Source organism: Saimiri boliviensis, chromosome 5 (assembly GCF_048565385.1).
Source record: "Saimiri boliviensis isolate mSaiBol1 chromosome 5, mSaiBol1.pri, whole genome shotgun sequence".
In the NCBI taxonomy this organism is placed as follows: domain Eukaryota; kingdom Metazoa; phylum Chordata; class Mammalia; order Primates; family Cebidae; genus Saimiri; species Saimiri boliviensis.
The window spans coordinates 51,432,600-51,451,134 of NC_133453.1; the positions used below are offsets into that span (position 1 = coordinate 51,432,600).

General features: G+C 32.8%; 1 protein-coding gene across 1 annotated transcript in view; it reads left to right on the forward strand.

Moving 5' to 3' along the window:
* COL5A2 (collagen type V alpha 2 chain) overlaps positions 1 to 18,535 on the forward strand; it is a 149,153-nt gene that overhangs the window by 67,242 nt on the left and 63,376 nt on the right. Inside the window, exons 2-6 of the mRNA XM_003940835.4 lie at positions 3,873 to 4,097; positions 10,207 to 10,220; positions 15,092 to 15,124; positions 16,478 to 16,510; positions 17,937 to 17,990. Coding sequence (XP_003940884.3) covers positions 3,873 to 4,097; positions 10,207 to 10,220; positions 15,092 to 15,124; positions 16,478 to 16,510; positions 17,937 to 17,990 — 359 coding nt within the window. The remainder of the gene's footprint in view (positions 1 to 3,872; positions 4,098 to 10,206; positions 10,221 to 15,091; positions 15,125 to 16,477; positions 16,511 to 17,936; positions 17,991 to 18,535) is intronic.

Here is an 18,535-nt window from a genome sequence, read left to right on the forward strand (position 1 = left end):
AAGGAACACATATGCTTCCTTCTTTTCTTTTTGTGAGTCAGGTTCTCACTGTATTGCTCAAGCTGGATTGCAGTAGCTTGCCTATAGTTCACTGCAGCCTAGAACTCCTGAGCTAAAATGATCCTCCTGACTCACCCTTCAAGTAGCTGGAGCTACAGGCATGTGCCGCTATGCTTGGCTGACTTTTAAATTTTTGTAGAGATAGTGTCTCACTGTATTGCCAGGCTGGTCTTGAACTCTTGGCCTCAACCAGTCCTCCCTCCTTGACATCCCAAAGTGCTGGGATTGCAGGTGTAAGCTACCACACCCAGCCACATATGCTTTCAACATTTTGCACAGTTAGTATTAGGCACATTTGCATTTAACTCCCAGTAAATAATTTTAAAGACTGTTACCCACCCCCACCCAAGAATTTGGAATGGGAGAAACAAGCTAATTGAACTAGTATCTCATTATCAGGTAATAGAATTTAACATTTGTAAGTGGATATTTCCTTCTCGATCATAAAACTTAATCAGCAAAGTTACTCTTAATTTTTCTACTTAATGGAATTGTTCAGTGAACTGTGAACATAAGCCCATTTTTATACAGGTTGTGTCTTTGGAAATGTTCATCATGCAACTACATTGTGTTAAAGTGATATTTCATCTAAAGTCACACTATTTATTTGATGAATACATTTCTCATTTTTTCAAAACAGTCTTCCAGAAAAACATATTGAAACATAAGTTCTATTTTCCCATTGGTTTTAAATGACTACAATAGCACTATGGGCATAGAGCTAATATTGTTTTGTTGATTAGAGATGTATTTTGTGGTATAAGTCTTTTAATGAAGATAAAACAGATTAGAAACTTAGTCCTCATCTTATAAAACAGCACACAAACCATTAGGATATAGTAGTGCTTGTTTGCAATAGCAAAGACCTGGAACCAACCCAAATGCCCAACGATGATAGACTGGATAGGGAAAATGTGGTACATATACACCATGGAATATTACGCAGCCATCAAAAACGATGAGTTCACGTCCTTTGTAGGGACATGAATGAACCTGGAAACCATCATTCTCAGCAAACTGACACGAGCAGAAAATCAAACACCGCATATTCTCACTCATAGGTGGGTGTTGAACAATGAGAACACATGGACACAGGGAGGGGAGCACTACACACTGGGGTCCATTGGGGGGAAATGGGGGAGGGATGGGGGGTAGGGGGGTGGGAAGAGATAGCATGGGGAGAAATGACAGATACAGGCAAGGGGACGGAAGGCAGCAAACCACACTGCCATGTGTGTACCTATGCAACAATCTTGCATGTTCTTCACATGTACCCCAAAACCTAAAATGCAATTAAAAAAAAAAGGATATAGTAGTGCTATTCTCTGAAAGCATTTTTCCATTTGTCAAATATCTGTGATGTTGAAAGAATAAATATATGAAGCAAAGTATTCCACAGAACAGTCAGAAAAATGTTTTTATTCCAGTTTTATTAAAGTATAATTGATAAAAATTATATAAAACAGTTTGGATTAATATCTGAATTGTAAGCTAAAATAATTAAAATAACTTTCATATATGGCTTTGCATTATCATTTGAATATATTTATATGCCAAACAATAATATGGTTCCTTTCTTTTTTTTTTTTTTTTTTGAGATGGAGTTTCACTCTGTCACCAGGCTGAAATGCACTGGCGTGATCTCGGCTCACTGTAACCTCTGCCTTCCAGGTTCAAGCAGTGCTCCTGCCTCAGCCTCCCAGGAAGCTGGGACTGTAGGTGTGCACCACCACACCCAGCTAATTTTTGTATTTTTAGTAGAGATGGGGTTTCACCATTTGGGCCAGGATGGTCTTGATCCCTTGACCTCATGATCTGCCCACATCAGCCTCCCAAAGTGCTGGGATTACAGACATGAGCCACTGTGCCTGGCCAGATAACATCTTTCATGAACTGATTACAACTACATTAAAACATCTTTTTATGAAGTACAAAGTTCATGCTGTGCAATTAAACTAGTGAACCATAGTTTAGATTCATTCGTTATGTCCATCCAGGAGACATTAAATGGCAGTTTTATGAAAGGTATAGCATCGACTTTTAGAAATACAGTGATGAGGTGGGGCACAATGGCTCATGCCTGCAATCCCAGCACTTTGGGAGGTTGAGGTGGGTGGATCTCCTGAGGTCAGGAGTTCAAGACCAGCCTGACCAATATGGCGAAACATCATCTCCACTAAAAATACAAAAATTAGCTGGACATGGTGGTGGGCATTGGTAATCCCTGCTACTCCGGAGACTGAGGCAGGAGAATCACTTGAACCCAGGAGGCAGAGGTTGCAGTGAGCTGAGATCATGCCATTGCACTCCAGCCTGGGTGACAAGAGTGAAACTTCATCTCCAAAAAAAGAAGAGAAAAAAGGAAAAAGGAAAAGAAATACAGTGATGAACAAGACACCTAGTCCTTACTTTCATGTAATTTATCTCTAGTGAGGGAGATAAAATTAAAAATTAATACTCATTCTAATAAAATTCCTGAGGGCAGTGTTTTTTTGCCCATTTCTTCACATTTTAGTATCTCTTAAGTTACCTAGCATATAATACACAATGAATGAATGAATGAATGAATGAATGAATGAATGGCTGAGGGCATGAGTTCTTCAAAAAGTTCTATGAAAAATATCAATTGAGTAAATAAAATTAATAAAATTAATAAAATTAAATCTAATTTTTGCAGGGTAGTCAGAAAAGAATTTCAAGGGTAAGTGACATTGAAGTAAGTCATGATAGCTAGCCACGAGGGCCTGGAATGAAGGTAGGAGAGGTAGTGTTAGGCAAAAGGGATCAAGTTGTGCAAGAAATGGGAAAGAATGTCTTTAGCTTTTATAAAGGAGTTTTGAACTTAAGTAGTTGGGAATTTCCTGATAATATTTAAGCATGGATGATTTGATCCACATTATGTTTAAAATTCTATACTATTGTTTCTCATAAAATCACAAAGTTATTGATGTAATATATGTGTTTATGTTGTAGTAAATGTATAATCTTAGGGCTACTATGCAATATGTGCATACACACACATAAATAAATATATGTATTTTCCCAAGCTTTCTTAAATTGTAATGTAAATGTAGAAAAGCACTAGAGAAATATATATTAACTCAGTGTATTATTTTGTTTTTAGTTTTTCTTAATTAATTTTGATGGAAACATAAATTAACTCATTATCTGCATAAATTGTGCATTTCTGCCACAGTTTAGTAAACACCATTAGTTTAGGATATCTAATGGAATTCTACTCCATAAAATGGGACATGGTTATTCTTTTTACTGTATTTAAAAAATAATTTTAGTAAAAGCATATACCTTTTTCATATTTGAAGTTTTTTTCTATGGTACATGAAAACACACTGTCTCCTGTTGTTGAATTTACTACAGTTTCTAGTGAGTTGCAAGTCATAATAGGGTTCACCAAACAGTCAAATTATATATTCTCCTTTGAAGTATTCATTTTCTCCCAATTTTCAGATGGTTCTCTTTTATCCCTCTTTACTGATATTCTCCTGTTTGATCATTCATATCTTAAGGAATAAAATCCTGAAGGAAGCATTATCTGGTTAAAAAAATGTATCTCCATTAGATTACTTTTATTTCTTCCCCTGTCATGCAAGGATACGTTATCATCATTTCATGGTGAATTACACATTATTTCGTTACAATATGAAATCAGTTCATCTGTGTTTGGTTTCTTGGAAGGTTACTTCTTAATCCAGAATGTTTTAGAATCCACAAGATGACTCACCTTTTAAAATATTTTCCCAAATCCATAATTTCACATTACTAACCTCTTCTTTCTTTTCTTCTTATTTTAGAAGGATATGGTGAAGAAATAGCCTGCACTCAGAATGGCCAGATGTACTTAAACAGGGATATTTGGAAACCTGCCCCTTGCCAGATCTGTGTCTGTGACAATGGAGCCATTCTCTGTGACAAGATAGAGTGCCAGGATGTGCTGGACTGTGCCGACCCTGTAACACCCCCTGGGGAATGCTGTCCTATCTGTTCACAAACACCTGGAGGTGGCAATACAAATTTTGGTAAGAATATTTAGGACAAACTCATAATTGATGCAGTTACTCACCTTTACAGTTGCAGTGTTTTCCACTTTCAGCATTCGACAACCCAAGAGAATAATTAAGCAGCTTTTTTGAATGGCCTTTGGGGTTAATGATTAATGATTTTTCTCACTCACTTTATCTAAAATTAGATAGAATCAGGAAGTAATTTCCTGTCTTCTTAAATATCTGAAGCATTTGGGGCTGAATTTTGAGTAGTTATGTCTAATCTGAGAATTTCTTGAATCACTTAAGATGGTCATTTGTTACCATATGATGCATGATGAGTACCTCCAAGTTATTTTTCAGTTTTCCTTGAAGTCCACTAATGCCTGAAAGAAGATCTAGAAAACACATTTATCTACCTTGATGCCAACTTTGTAATAGTGAATGGAATACTTATTCCTTATGCAGTTTTTGCCATAGCACCCTGTATTACATTGGCTCTTAAATGCAGAATGCTTTCCATGTTGGCTAGGTAAAAGAATGAATTAGGTTTCCAGGAGAAAAATAATATAAAGTAAAACTTTCAAAACTTTTTTGAAGAAAAACTTTCTGTGTTTAAAAGATATTATGTATTTCAGTATGAGTACATATTTTAAAGATACATGTAAGGGAAACAAGTTTATATTTATAGGTTTCAATAAACTAGGTAAGAGCAATATTAAACCTTTAGGTAATTTGTGTTAGCAGTCATGAGACTTCTAATTCATCGTCAAGACAATATCAAGGCTTTTTTTTTTTCAAAATTTCATTGCAAATAACAGCAAATGCAATAAAGTGTAGAATAATATGTACATGGAAACAGACAGCAACTTACCGCTTCTCTGCTCCTTGAACAGAAACGATATGCCTTGGATAAATGCCTGCACTCAATTTTCAGTAATATAATAAGAAATATATGAAAGAAAGTAATAAAAACAAGATGTGTAAAAGCTGCCCAAAACAGATACAATTTTCAAAGAAGCCCAGGAATAAAGTAAAATTAAGTCTGTGGAGATAAGTGAATAGTAAATGGAAACAACGGTGGCAAATATCAGAAAACAAACCAAAATGTACAATCTCCTTCAAATAGTTGGTCTAGGAGATGGTAGTCGTATTATACACAGATGCCATAAGATAAAAAGTGGTTGAGCTTATCTAAATTTATGAGATAAGAACACACCAGAAAATATATTGCTATAGGAGAGAATGGATTTATATTTAACTTTAATTAACCATATTCTCTCTTAAGAAATCTATATATATTACTTCACTGTCTTCTGTCACTAGATAGGCTGGAGAAATTTGTGACTAGTCTTAATAAATTTTCCCTTAAGGAATAATCTGTTCTTATTCTCTGACATTCTAAAGAAGTATGTGTCTTAAAATTTAATGACTTTATTAAGTTATATATGTCTCTGTTATGTGAAAATTCTGACCTATCATTTTACCATGAACCAAAAAAAAAAAAAAAAAAAAAAACTTAATAAAATATTTCTCTTTAAGAAAGAAGGCTATGAAACAGAAAAAAAGTAATGGTCTCAGAAAATAAATAGAAGGAAAATCCAATCATCACAAAGAAATGAAGATGAAATAGGAGGGATCACAAGGAGAAGTGACACTACACAAAATAAAGCAAGGGATATAGATGATAACCATGTGAATAGAAAAATAATGAATTACAATTTTTAAAGAGTTAAAAAATAATAGATGTAGAAGACAAGCAAAGGATAACCCTGAAGAAGAGTACCCAAAGAAAAAATTGTATAATTGAGTAGAACAAATGATGATGTAATACAAGAAAACTTTTATGAAGTAAGACATTAATTTAAATATTGAATGGCAACCACACGTCTGAAAAACTGACCTAGAAGAGTTAACAGACATATATAGCTTAATAAAGTCATTAAATTTTAAAGATAAATACTTCTTTAGAATATCAGAGAATAAGAACAGATTATTTCTCAAGGGAAAAATTATAAAGACTGCTCACAAATTTCTCCAGTGTATCCAGTGTCAGAAGACAGTGGAGCAATATATACATATTTCTTAAGGAGATAATATGGTTAATTAAAGTTCAATATAAATCCATTCTCTCCTTGAAATATAAAAGCTACAGAAAAAAATTTTCTCTGGGGCTCTGGGAATATTATTCCTATAAACTTCTCAGGGAAACTACCATCAGCTAAATGCAACTCAACCAAGAGTTAATTGAGGAAACTGTCAAAGAACTTATGTAAACATTTGTTATATTTAACTCTAGAAAAAGATTAAAACAAAAGTGTAAGTTAAGGTAACAGATGGGAATGTAAATATTACAGCTCTGACAATGCAGAAATAATTATTAAATTAACATATAATGAAAGGGAGAGGCAAAGGAAAGTGTGAACTAGAGTGAGTTTGGTAATTCTTCATCTTTAAGGGCGAAAGTTAAATAATATCATTCAAACCTGACAAATCACTTGGACAAGGTAGTGGCACATTTAACACCACAAAAATAAATGCTAAGAAAAAGCATTTCCTTGTTAAAATTGAATGCTAGAAGAAAACTTCGGGGGCATGTAAGGAAAAGGAAACACTCAATTTTATCATTGCTCATTTTAGTGGAACTGATAGAAACTGTGTAAACAAATATAGATCTATGAGTGATGTAAAAGAATGCTAACATAATTTAATAGAATATGGAATATAATGATAGAACTAATATATAAATCTTTTTAAACCTAAGAAGGCCTAACATACCAAACAAAGGTACTTGAAAACATAGTGAAACATTTTACTTTTAAAATTATAATGAAAAATCATAGTTCTGTGTATATATAAATAAAAGAAAGAATAAAAATATGTGCATTTAGCACCTGTCTCAAAAAGTTAAAAAGAATCAACAAAATAAACTGAAAGTAAGTAGAAGAAAAAAATTGTAAAGAAAAAAGCAAAAATTGAAAAGTGAGAAAAGTGAAATATAGTAGAAATATGTCAAACCAAAACATGATCCTATAAAAATCCAACCAAAAAATCGAATCTAAAGCAAAAAATGATAAAGATAAAATTATCTAATGAAAATAAAACAACACAGAAGAATCATTAAGAGGTCTCTTTATTCAACTGTACCTCCATAAATTTGAAAACAAATATGAAAGAAATAATTTTCTAGGACAATGTAATTCACTAAGAGTAGCCCTGGTAGAAAGAGAAAAATCTAAGAATATGGATTTTCTTAGAAGAAACAGAGAAATTTGTAAAGCAGCTAGACTCCCAAAGCAGCAAGTCCAGGTGTTTTCACAGTTGTGCCAAACAACAAAAAGATCTTAAAAGAAATCAGATGGTTTTAATGCTTTGAAAACCTCTTCTTGAACATGGAAAGAGAAGGCAAACTTTCAAAATTTTGCAATGAAGGAAGTATATCATTCACAGCAAAAGTAGTAACAGGGACACAGAGAACAATTATGAACTGACCTTATAAATATTTGTTTAAAATTCTAAAGAAAATATTAAATCTATTAGCATAGTAAGAGAGTAATTAGTCATGAAAAAGTAGAGATTATTTCACAAGGGCAAAGTAATTCAATATTAAGAAAGCTATTAATGAAAATACTTATCTTAACAGATCTATGAATAGAAAGTATATAAATTCATTCATAATTAAAGTAAAGGTATTTGACAATGATCAGCAGATATTCTTAATAAAGACAGTTACTAACTTGGTAATAAATGACATTAACATAATGCAATATTTACATCTCAGTGTAAAAGTTTCATTATGCTTAATACTAAAAGCATCCCTATTATACGCAAAGATAGAACAAGTGTCCATTATCACAAGTACCATTCAGCAGTAGTGTGTCTGAATAAATAATTTGACTTTAAAAAAAGTAATCAGAGTTCTCAAAACTCTAAAAAGAGGAGTAAAAACTATCCATTTGCAGAAAATACAATTGTATACTTACAAACCTATTAAATTGAGTAAAAGAAAACTACAAAAATAAAAAAAATTAGTAAGACATGGAAGTGAAAAATTAAGCAGAAATTAACAGATTTATTATGTGTAAACACATCATAGAATAAATAATAGCAATAAAAATTCCTCATTTATAATAGCAACAGATGCTTAAGGATAAACTTAACGCAACATATATGAGATCTGATGAAAATTTTTAAATATTGCTAATTCAAATGAATTCTTTAAAAAACAAAATGTCCTACGATGTTCTTAGTTAGAAAAACTAAACTTTATACTCACATAAATTTTCCATAAGTTAATTAATGATTTTAACATGATCCCAATATAAACAGAGCACACTTTCTTTGAGCATTCAATGTTGTAAATTAAAGTTTACGTAGAATAAACAAGAAAGGCAAATCTTTAAGAATAAGAGCAATTAAGGATGACTAGGCCTACAAGATTTTTGAAAGGATTCGTTAGTTTACGAACATGATGTAGACACATAAATAAAATAAAATTTTGAGGTAGATACAAATATACATGGTCAGATTGAATGCAATGAAGACCACATCTTAACAGTGGAGAATATAATTATTTCATAAATCTTGTTGGAATGGCTAGGCAGTCACCTGGAAAAAAGTGAAGTTGAATAATAAAAGTATATTCTACACTAGTGCAAATTCCAAATAAAGCAATGATTTAAATAAGAAAAATTAAATCATAATGATTTCAAAGATAACAGGAGAATATGTAGTCCTTTAAAATATATAACTTATTAATTCTGACTCAAAGCCCAGAATCCATAAAAATGTACAAAAATAATAAACATTTGTGTAACACAGAAAAATGAGCAAAGTAGAAATGTTTGTAACTCAATTCACAAAGATTTAATATCTTTACATATAAAGAAACAGTAGATATAAATAATTAAAATATTAATGACCTAATAAAAATACAGGCAAGGGAAATTAGCTAATCATTCAAAAAGGAAATACAAATAATTCTTCAATATATGACAAGACTGTCGATTTTTTTTCTGTCGATTATTCCACAAGGGCAATTACTTTGCCCTTGTGGAATAATTTAAATGTCTGATAGCATACTGGGTATCACTGCATATTGCCTGAGGGGAAATGTGTCCATTATTTGTGTAGTGTAAAGTGGCATAATTTCTATGAAAGGATATTGGTAATATCTATGAGATTACTGATGCCAATATCCTTCAACTCAAAAAGGATATGGGGGAATTTACCTTACAAATATATTTGCATGTAGGATATATATAACAATTACTCATTGCAGTATTATTTTTAATAGCCAGCATAACCATCCATTCTAGAGTGCCCAGGAAAACCCCAAATTATATCAATTTTCTTGCTAAAAATTGTCCTGGTTAGATGATAAAGTATATTCTAGTGATAACAAAAGATTAGAAACAACCCAAAAATCCTTAATGGTAAAGGTAAAGATTAGTTAAATAGATTGTGTTAGATCATGCAGTGGAATCTTATTAAAAAATTAAGAAAAACAGTAAATAAACTATATAATGATAAACAAAGATCTGTAAGATTTAACAATCTATATGACATACAACTGAAGAACAGTATGGAAAAAGTAGAACAATGAGTCTATAATAATTTTCTTACATATGCAAAGCTAAACTTGAGAACAATGTACAAGAAACCAGTAATACTGGCCTCCTGTGGGGCTCGGGGTGAAGTGGAAATAGAGAAAATAGGATGGGATGGAATGAAAAATGAAATTTTTTAGTGTATAATTGTATATTTTTAATACATTTTTGCTTTTGAACCATATGAATAAACAGCATTACTTATAAAATTAGAAAAAGAAAAAATAGAGAATATTGATGAAAGATAATTCATTATAGCTTTAATAGCTAATATAATAATTTAATGAACTTTATGTGTCATATAACTGTTGTGAATAATATTAATATCATTTCAGAATTTTCCAAAAAGATGTAGTTTTTGCCTTTTATTGAAGCTTTGATCCAAAACCGCTTGAGTTCTGCCTACCACTGATAGTGTAATCACTATCACTATCATTCTGACTCCGCAAGATACCAATTATTGAAAGTAAATATTTAGCAGATTCTCAATAATTGTTTCTTCATAAAATAATGCATTTACTCTTTTCTTTTTACAGGTAGAGGAAGAAAGGTAAGTTTTACTTTGCATAATTTCTTTTTCATAAGCAGAGTTATATCTGATACTATCCACACAGAACTGTGCTCTGAAATGTCTGAAAGCTTTTGAAAAGTACGAAGTACCATACAAGTACATTATGACAAGTATAGGAGCGCAGTTCAGCTACTATGTTTCCAAAGGACAGATGCTTCTAACCCATTCACTTTGTGGTTAATTTCTGTTTGTGTATCTGTTTCTGCCAGAAAGTTGTGTAATCTTAGGGATTGGCAATGTTTTATTAACATTTTTATTCTTCACATTTATCATTGTATAGTATATAGCTTGCACGTATTAGAAGTACAGTACACATATGATGGAAGAAAGAAGGGATAGGAGGAAGAGAAGGAGAAAGGAAGAAAGAAAGGGAGGAAGGAAGGAAGAATGTAAATTTGACTTCAGTGGGACTGTAGCCCCCTCTCATCGGTTGAGAAGCAAAGATCCAGAATTAGTTGAACATTTTACCAAACAGACATTTCTTCCCCCTCCTCTCCCCTCCTTCACCTTCAGACAGCTTAAAATCAAATTCTGGACACAAGCTTTACACCTGAAAACAAGGTAGGCTGCATCCATGACCCGAGTATAGCTGGCCAGCTTGGTCACTTGCCATCGGTAAGGTATCTTACGGAGTGAAGAAAGTTCTTTTTTTTCTAAGGGCGCACTCAGTTTTCTGGTTATCTTGAAGATTATGGCATTTGCTTTAGGGATCAAGGGAGTAGAAATGGTTACTGGTCCCAATTTTCATGAATTTTCTTTACTTTTGTACACAGTGGAACTTTAATAAAATGATTTATCAGATAACAGATAAAGCAATGCTGCACCTTCATGATAAATGAGAGTGATGCTATCAAGGGGAGATGTTGGCCAGTTTTATGCATTTTGATTCAGAGGACAGTATTATAAATTTGTCTCATTTGGAATAAATTAGATGTGAATATATGTCAAAGGAGAAGGACTGCAAATGCTGTCTTACATTTAATTTACTGTGAAAACTAAAATAAATTGAAACTGAGCAGATTGGTATAGGCCCTAAACAAACTTCATAGATAGGTGAAAGATAGATGGATAGATGCATGGATAGATAGGTAGAGAGATAGATCAATGTATGAAACAAAAGCTATTATAATGAATAGCTTTAATAGCAATACAATAGGGCCGGGCGCGGTGGCTCAAGCCTGTAATCCCAGCACTTTGGGAGGCCGAGGCGGGTGGATCACGAGGTCAAGAGATCAAGACCATCCTGGTCAGCATGGTGAAACCCCGTCTCTAATAAAAATACAAAATATTAGCTGGGCGTGGTGGCGCGTGCCTGTAATCCCAGCTACTCAGGTGGCTAAAGCAGGAGAATTGCTTAGGAGGCGGAGGTTGCGGTGAGCCGAGATAGCGCCATTGCACTCCAGCCTGGGTAACAAGAGCAAAACTCCATCTCAAAAAAAAAAAAAAAAAAAAAATAGCAATATAATAATAGCTAATATAATAATTTAATGAACTTTAATGGAAATAAAAACTAACAATGAGTACTGCCATGAAATAATCAGTTTAATTCAGTTAGCAGTTACCCAACTTAAAGAGACAGGTGGTAGGCTGTGTCATTTGCTGCCTTTCTCCAAAGGTAGTGTGGGAGAACTGGGTGAAGGATATACTCAAAGCAGCTGCCAATGTAGCCGACTGTAGTTATGTGCCACTATCTTCATGACTTGTTTTCATTTGTCATCAGGTATCATTAGAAACACAAGAGTAAAGCAATGCTATAAAAATGCATTTTGTTTTTCGTTTATATACATATTGATATTTACTTATAACTCATTGATTGATTGATTGATTCATTCATTCATGTTAACCCCAACATAGTTATTGAACCTTTTTTATATGGCTGTAGGCGAATGATATAGATGATACAAATGTGAGGAAAACACTGTGACTGCTTCCACGATAATGACATCCTACAAAGCATGTTCACATGGTATTAAATGATAAATATTTGTAATTCACATCCGGATCTGAGTACATGAACTTTATGTTTCTCAGTGGGTATGAAAATTAAATTTAGTAAAACTTTAGACAAACCGTTATTCCATACAAATTAACTTATTCAAAGCCCATATTAATAAAAACAGTAGAAACAAATATTTATATTTGTGGCTTATATCCAAAATAAGAAATGTATAGAATCATTAGGGAATTTATTATCAGAAACTTATAATTGAACATTTAATCCTTTTTAAATATTGTCCAGCAACTGAACAGTCATATCAAAAAGCCTACAATTTTGGTAAGAGAGGTATTGGAGAGTTCTATTCCCTTACATACAAAGCAAATGTAAAGTCTGTGTTTTTCTTGTAGGTCTCTTAGGATGGAAATTTCACAACTATTCTTAACAGGCTATTCCATTTTTTCTTATTCTGACTGAAATAATTTGTCCTCTCTTTTTATTTGTTTTTCTAGTCTTGCTCTAGAAGGAGCATTATTTCAGCGTCATCCTTATAAAGTCCTTTGTTTATTGGACACAAATTTATATACCCTTTCTTTTTGTTGTTGTTGTTGTTGTTAATGTTTTTAGAGACGAAGTCTTACTCTGCCACCCAGGCTGGAGTACAATGGCCCGATCTCTGTTCACCGCAACCTCTAGCTCTTGGGTTCAAGCAATTCTCCTGCCTCAGCCTCCTGAGTAGTTGAGGTTAGAGGCACACACCACCATGCCAGGCTAATATTTTGCATTTTTAGCAGAAATGGGGTTTCACCATGTTGGCCAGGCTGGTCTCAAACTCCTGACCTCATGATCCACCTGCCTCGGCCTCCCAAAGTGTGAGGATTACAGGTGAAAGCCACTGCAAGGTAGCAGATGTGAACATGCAGAAATAAGCCTATCAATTTTATTTAGTATGTAACCTTAGTATATACTCCTAGGTTTTATTATGTATGCATCCTTTCTAAACAGTTCAAATTCTCACTAGCATTTCAAAAAATATCGTTTATTATAGCTCTTATGGTTAATTTTTATTATTTTTGCATTTTTCAAAATGGAAGGACTCTAGAAGGTAGCAGATGTGAACATGCGGAAATAAGCCTATTTTATTTTGAAGCCCACATATGTTAATTCTTTCTTCCCCTAGGCCTTGTGTAGGTTGATCATTAGTACCTAGTGTTTCTATCTTGAACTTATCCCATAGAACTGCTTCCTGCTTTTGGAGGGCCCTTTCCCTCTTTCGTATTCTCGATTTATTCCTGACTTCCAGAATATTTGCTGCTTCAGCATTAGATTCAGCAAGTGTGACTGAGTTATTATTAGTTCTGCCCTTGAGTCCATCATTTCACTTCATGAAATTTTGTTAGAATAGTATTGGAAGGATATAATTAGATTGTATCTTTAGTAATACAGTTTGGTGATCTGGGTTACAAAACTTAAAATATCTTTAATCCACAAATTTAACTTCTAAAAACATATCATAAGGTATTAATCAGAGATTCCATGCACACATTTATAAACAAGGATATTTATTGTAATGTCATTCTTAAACTTAAAAATGAAAAAAAAATTAAGAGTAAGATAATGAGACATTGATTCAATTCTCAAAGTGCATGTTCATGGTTGAACACTAAGAATGCCAGAACATTAACAGTGATTATCTCTGGGGTGTTGAGTAGGATATTTAGTTTGTTTGGTTTTTGTATATTTCTTCTATTTTTAAAATTCCCTACTATGAACACATATTATTTTTATAATCAGATTAAAGAATAATATATATGAAAGGAGAAATAAACTAGACCTCATTCCTCTTGTTTCTTTCTACATTTTAGAGATAGTTGTTAAATTCATATTTGTCCTACAAAATTTCCCAGTAAAGAGCATTATTTTGTAATATATTAATGGAAAATAATACATTTAAGAATTTATTGAATGCTTCCATGTGCTACGTTGAGCATGTGAAGTAGACTAAGACACAGCCATGACTTTGAGGAGACCAAAATCTGTTGGAAGACAAATTTTGAAATGAAGAACACAAATTAGTATGTGATTAGGTAGAAATATATAAAGCTACAATCCATCCAATATTATTTAATCTATGTACCTGATATTATGCAATGAGAATTTAATTTCTGAGAAAAGTTCTAAGAATTAAAATAAATTTCATCTACATCTGTTGTATTTGCTACATCTATTATAAAAGCAATTATACTGACCTGACCCTATTTGCTTATATGATAGATTTTGTTTGATTTTCCTGGTCAATTGATTTTTTCCCCTAGATTTTCTTCAGTAATTGAGAATTTTCTGAGTAGAATTCTTACATTTTTTTCTTTCTTTTTATTAAAGATGAGCACAGGTACTCATTTTTAGTGCCCTTCCATGAGTACTAAAAAGGGTGCTAGTGGTTCAGGAAGGGCATCTAATTGGATCCTGAAAACTATGTGTCACATAATAAAAGTCTGAATTTATATATATTAATTGTTGTTAATTACTATATATTACAATTTCTGGGTCTTTTTGTGTTTTCAGTCTTTCAGTTGTTTTTCCTCTGGTGCTTTGTCTTTTCATCTCTTTGTTGCAACTATTTTGTGCTGTAGTCAACTATTTGGATTTGATCTATGTAAAAACTGAAGCAAAATACCCTTACATATTTTACACATTGGATTTTTTTTATGTCTTTCAGGTGAGCAGTAATTTTTTAATGAATAATGTCTGACTAAATATTGTAAAAATTGTTAACTATATTTTTGCATTTTTTTTGCATTTCTTACACAGAAATTTCCTGTGATTACATGGCATATTCTAGTGTGACATGTTTTTGCCCAGCAAGCCATTATATTGTGCTAATTGAACTTTCAAATTGTTTTTAACGTCACAGGGACAAAAAGGAGAACCAGGATTAGTGCCTGTTGTAAGTATATGTATAATCATTGTTTCAATGTGCCTTAAATAGATTATAGTCTAGTTGTATATTATTGTTTGTATACATATCCTCAAAAATAAATTAGTTATTTTAAAAACAAGTTTTTAATATAACACAAGCAAACCAGAGCAGATCAGTTATTTAATACAATATTTTATATTTGGCGTTCCTGACTTTTGTAGTCCCATGACTGAAGGAATAAAGTCATGGTTTTAAAAAGTTAAATATATTACATGTGAGATACACTGATAGTTAATACTAGCACTAGTTAGTATAGTGCTTTATTGTTCCACACTTTTGGAAATATGTCATTCCCTGACTTGATCAAAATTCTGTGTTGCATAAGAATTCCTAAGACTTCTTTAAAATTGTAAATGGATCAATAAGTATATTACTAAATAGTATTAAAGCACTTCAACCATCAATCTCCTAGGTTTTATTTATTTTTATTTATTTATTTTTTTTTGTAAGGGAGTCTCACTCTCTTACCCAGGCTGGAGTGCAGTGGCACAATCTCAGCTCACTTCAACCTCCACCTCCGAGATTCAGGCGATTCTTGTGCCTCAGTCTCCCGAGTAGTTGAGACTAAAGGTGCAAGCCACCAGGCCTGGCTAAATTTTGTATTTTTCGTAGAGACAGGGTTTCACAATTTTGGCTAGACTGGTCTTCAACTCCGAACCTCAAGTGATCTACCTGCCTTGGCCTCATTGTCCTGGGTTTTAAAGACATTATCATCATTTGGTCAAGACAAAAAGAATATGCCTATTGATTTATTTAGCAGTGTTTACATTCTTTATTTGTCTTTACTTGGCTTGTTTTTTTTCAACAAAGATTACCTAAAAATTAAATAATTCATATTGTTTTATTTCATTTAAAAAAGCATTTATGTGTGCTTACTATGTCTTAGGTGTTAAGTGCTTTACAAATACAAATATTTATTCATTTGTCTTCATAATTCTATGAGGGAAGTAATTATCTAATCATCACTACCGTTTTACATTTAAGTTTCCATTTAAGGTTCTTAAGAACAGAGAGGATAGGTAAGTAGTCCAACGTCACACATCTGGCAAGGGGTAATATGAAGATTTGAATGCAGGCCTCTTGGTTCCAGTGTTGGTGCTCTTTATCACTAGGCCAGCACTGCCTCCCTAGATTAGACTTAAAACTGGATAATATCTTAAATCTTAAGAAGAGGAGAAAATGGACATCAATTGACAACATCTATTTGTTAAAAAAATCACTGGGGTTTTTGTTGTTATTCTTATTTGTTGACTATTGATTGACTTTTTTGAATATCTGCAGAAAACTGTACCTTTACACATTTTCTTGTTTATTGTTTAGGTAACAGGCATACGTGGTCGACCAGGACCAGCAGTAAGTAGTTTCTCCCAATATTCATGGTACACTTGTATTCCTTGAGGTACTGAAAATCTTTACAGATATTATATCCATGATAAGATAAATAATTAAAACAATGAGGCTTGATTTCTTAAAACAGTTTGTCTTAAACCTCTGTCAAGTTAGGCATTTCTTTGCAGCAATGAATGGTAGATAAGGGGTCAATTTATTCTGAAATGGAAGAAACATTATGTTAGTCTTGCTATTGGTTATATAAAAGACAAAACACTTCATTGTTATATTTGTTAATTTTAGTGTGACTTTGTTCCCTGAAATTAGGGCATACTTGTGTGTTGTTTGACTATGATTAATGGTGAGCTAGTTTTATCTGCTTAATAAAATGAAATGATGTATTGCAGTAGAATTTGAGAAATCATATAGCAGGATAGCATATTTATGGCTTACTTTAAAAGACTAGTTTTTTCAAGTTTGGATTATCAGCAGTATTCATACACACACACACACACACACACACACACACACACACTTCATGTAAATGTTAAATACATCAAATCAAATGAAATTCTAATTCAGTTTTAACAGACTCACTCTGGTTCTTCCAGAACCCTTACTTTTAAACAATGCTATATGTTGGGTTGAGTAAATACAGAATATAATCTTCATAACTCAGTTGAAATTCCCTTTTAAAGAGAAACAAAGTGCCCCTGGCAACAGCCACTTCCTGGGGAAAAAAGCCATTTTAAGAAAGTAGCACAGTAACACCACTTTTGAAATATAATAGTAATTTGTTATTTAAGGGAAAAGTAACTGTAGTTAAGATTTGGAAAATCCTCAGTGGGTTTTAAACATACAAGGGAAATAATGCAATATTCTAAATCAAGTTAAAAGAAAAGATGTTTAAATATACATAAAGCAGTACTGTGTACTAGGCTAAGAGGCTTTCCTTTCCACTGCTTTCATCAGCAACTTGAACAGTGATGAACATTTTGGAGTATCCTGTACCAATTTGATTTCATACAATCCCTGGAATAATTGATAATTTCTAGTTTATGTATTGATGTAATTTTCAAAATCAGAACTGTAAGCTTTTATGCTCAGAGTGTAGTGGCAAAGGCTTTGCCTAGGAGAAGACAGCAAATACGATCCTTAAAAATTTGGAACTACTAGTCAAGCTAATCTATTTAGCTCATTATGCTCCATGATGCCATAACGCGCACCTAGTTCTTTATAGATCTTTAAATTTCACTGATTATTAAAAAATAAACAACTCTTCTAAGTGTACAGAACTTTCGTATGCACATGGCTTTATTCTCTGTAGTCTTCAACTGAACTGAATTAAGTGTGGTGTTTCTGTTTTCCAATTTTCTTTTCCCAAGAAAACTTAAACAAAATTCAATAAGAAAGAATAAATTTTTACATGCAAAATCATTTTCTGTTTTAGGGACCTCCAGGATCACAGGGACCAAGAGGAGAGCGAGGGCCAAAAGGAAGACCTGTAAGTTGACAGGAGGCTTTCTATTTGGGAACGTGTAGCCGGTCAGTCTGCACGGTGCTCCCTGAATGCAGCAAGGAGCTGGGAGCCTGTTCGCCTTTCACCTCCATTAAATGTGACAAAATACAATAATAATCGTATCTTATCTTAGTAGGTAACATAAATGATATTTCCTTGTCCCTTATGAGGTCAAATCAAAATAAAGTAGAACTTAAAGAAGCATAATTAACATATCATGAATTTCACTCATGAGTAAGCAATGCCAAGAATGCACTGTTGAGATAAAACATCCAAGTTATGTGATCTGTGGTTGCTACAGGAATAACCAAGCTGGATATGGGAAAAATTTATTAGAGGATAAAATTTTCTTTCAAGTGGTTGCACAAGTTTATTTCCCAGGTAGCACTCTGACTTTTTCACTGAGCAATGACTGCAGATATCAAAGGAGTAATTTTAAAAATCAACAATCCCATTACCAAAGGACATACCTTTAAAATAAAATAATGACCTCAATATGCTTGATATAAAACTTGAGGATAATATATAAT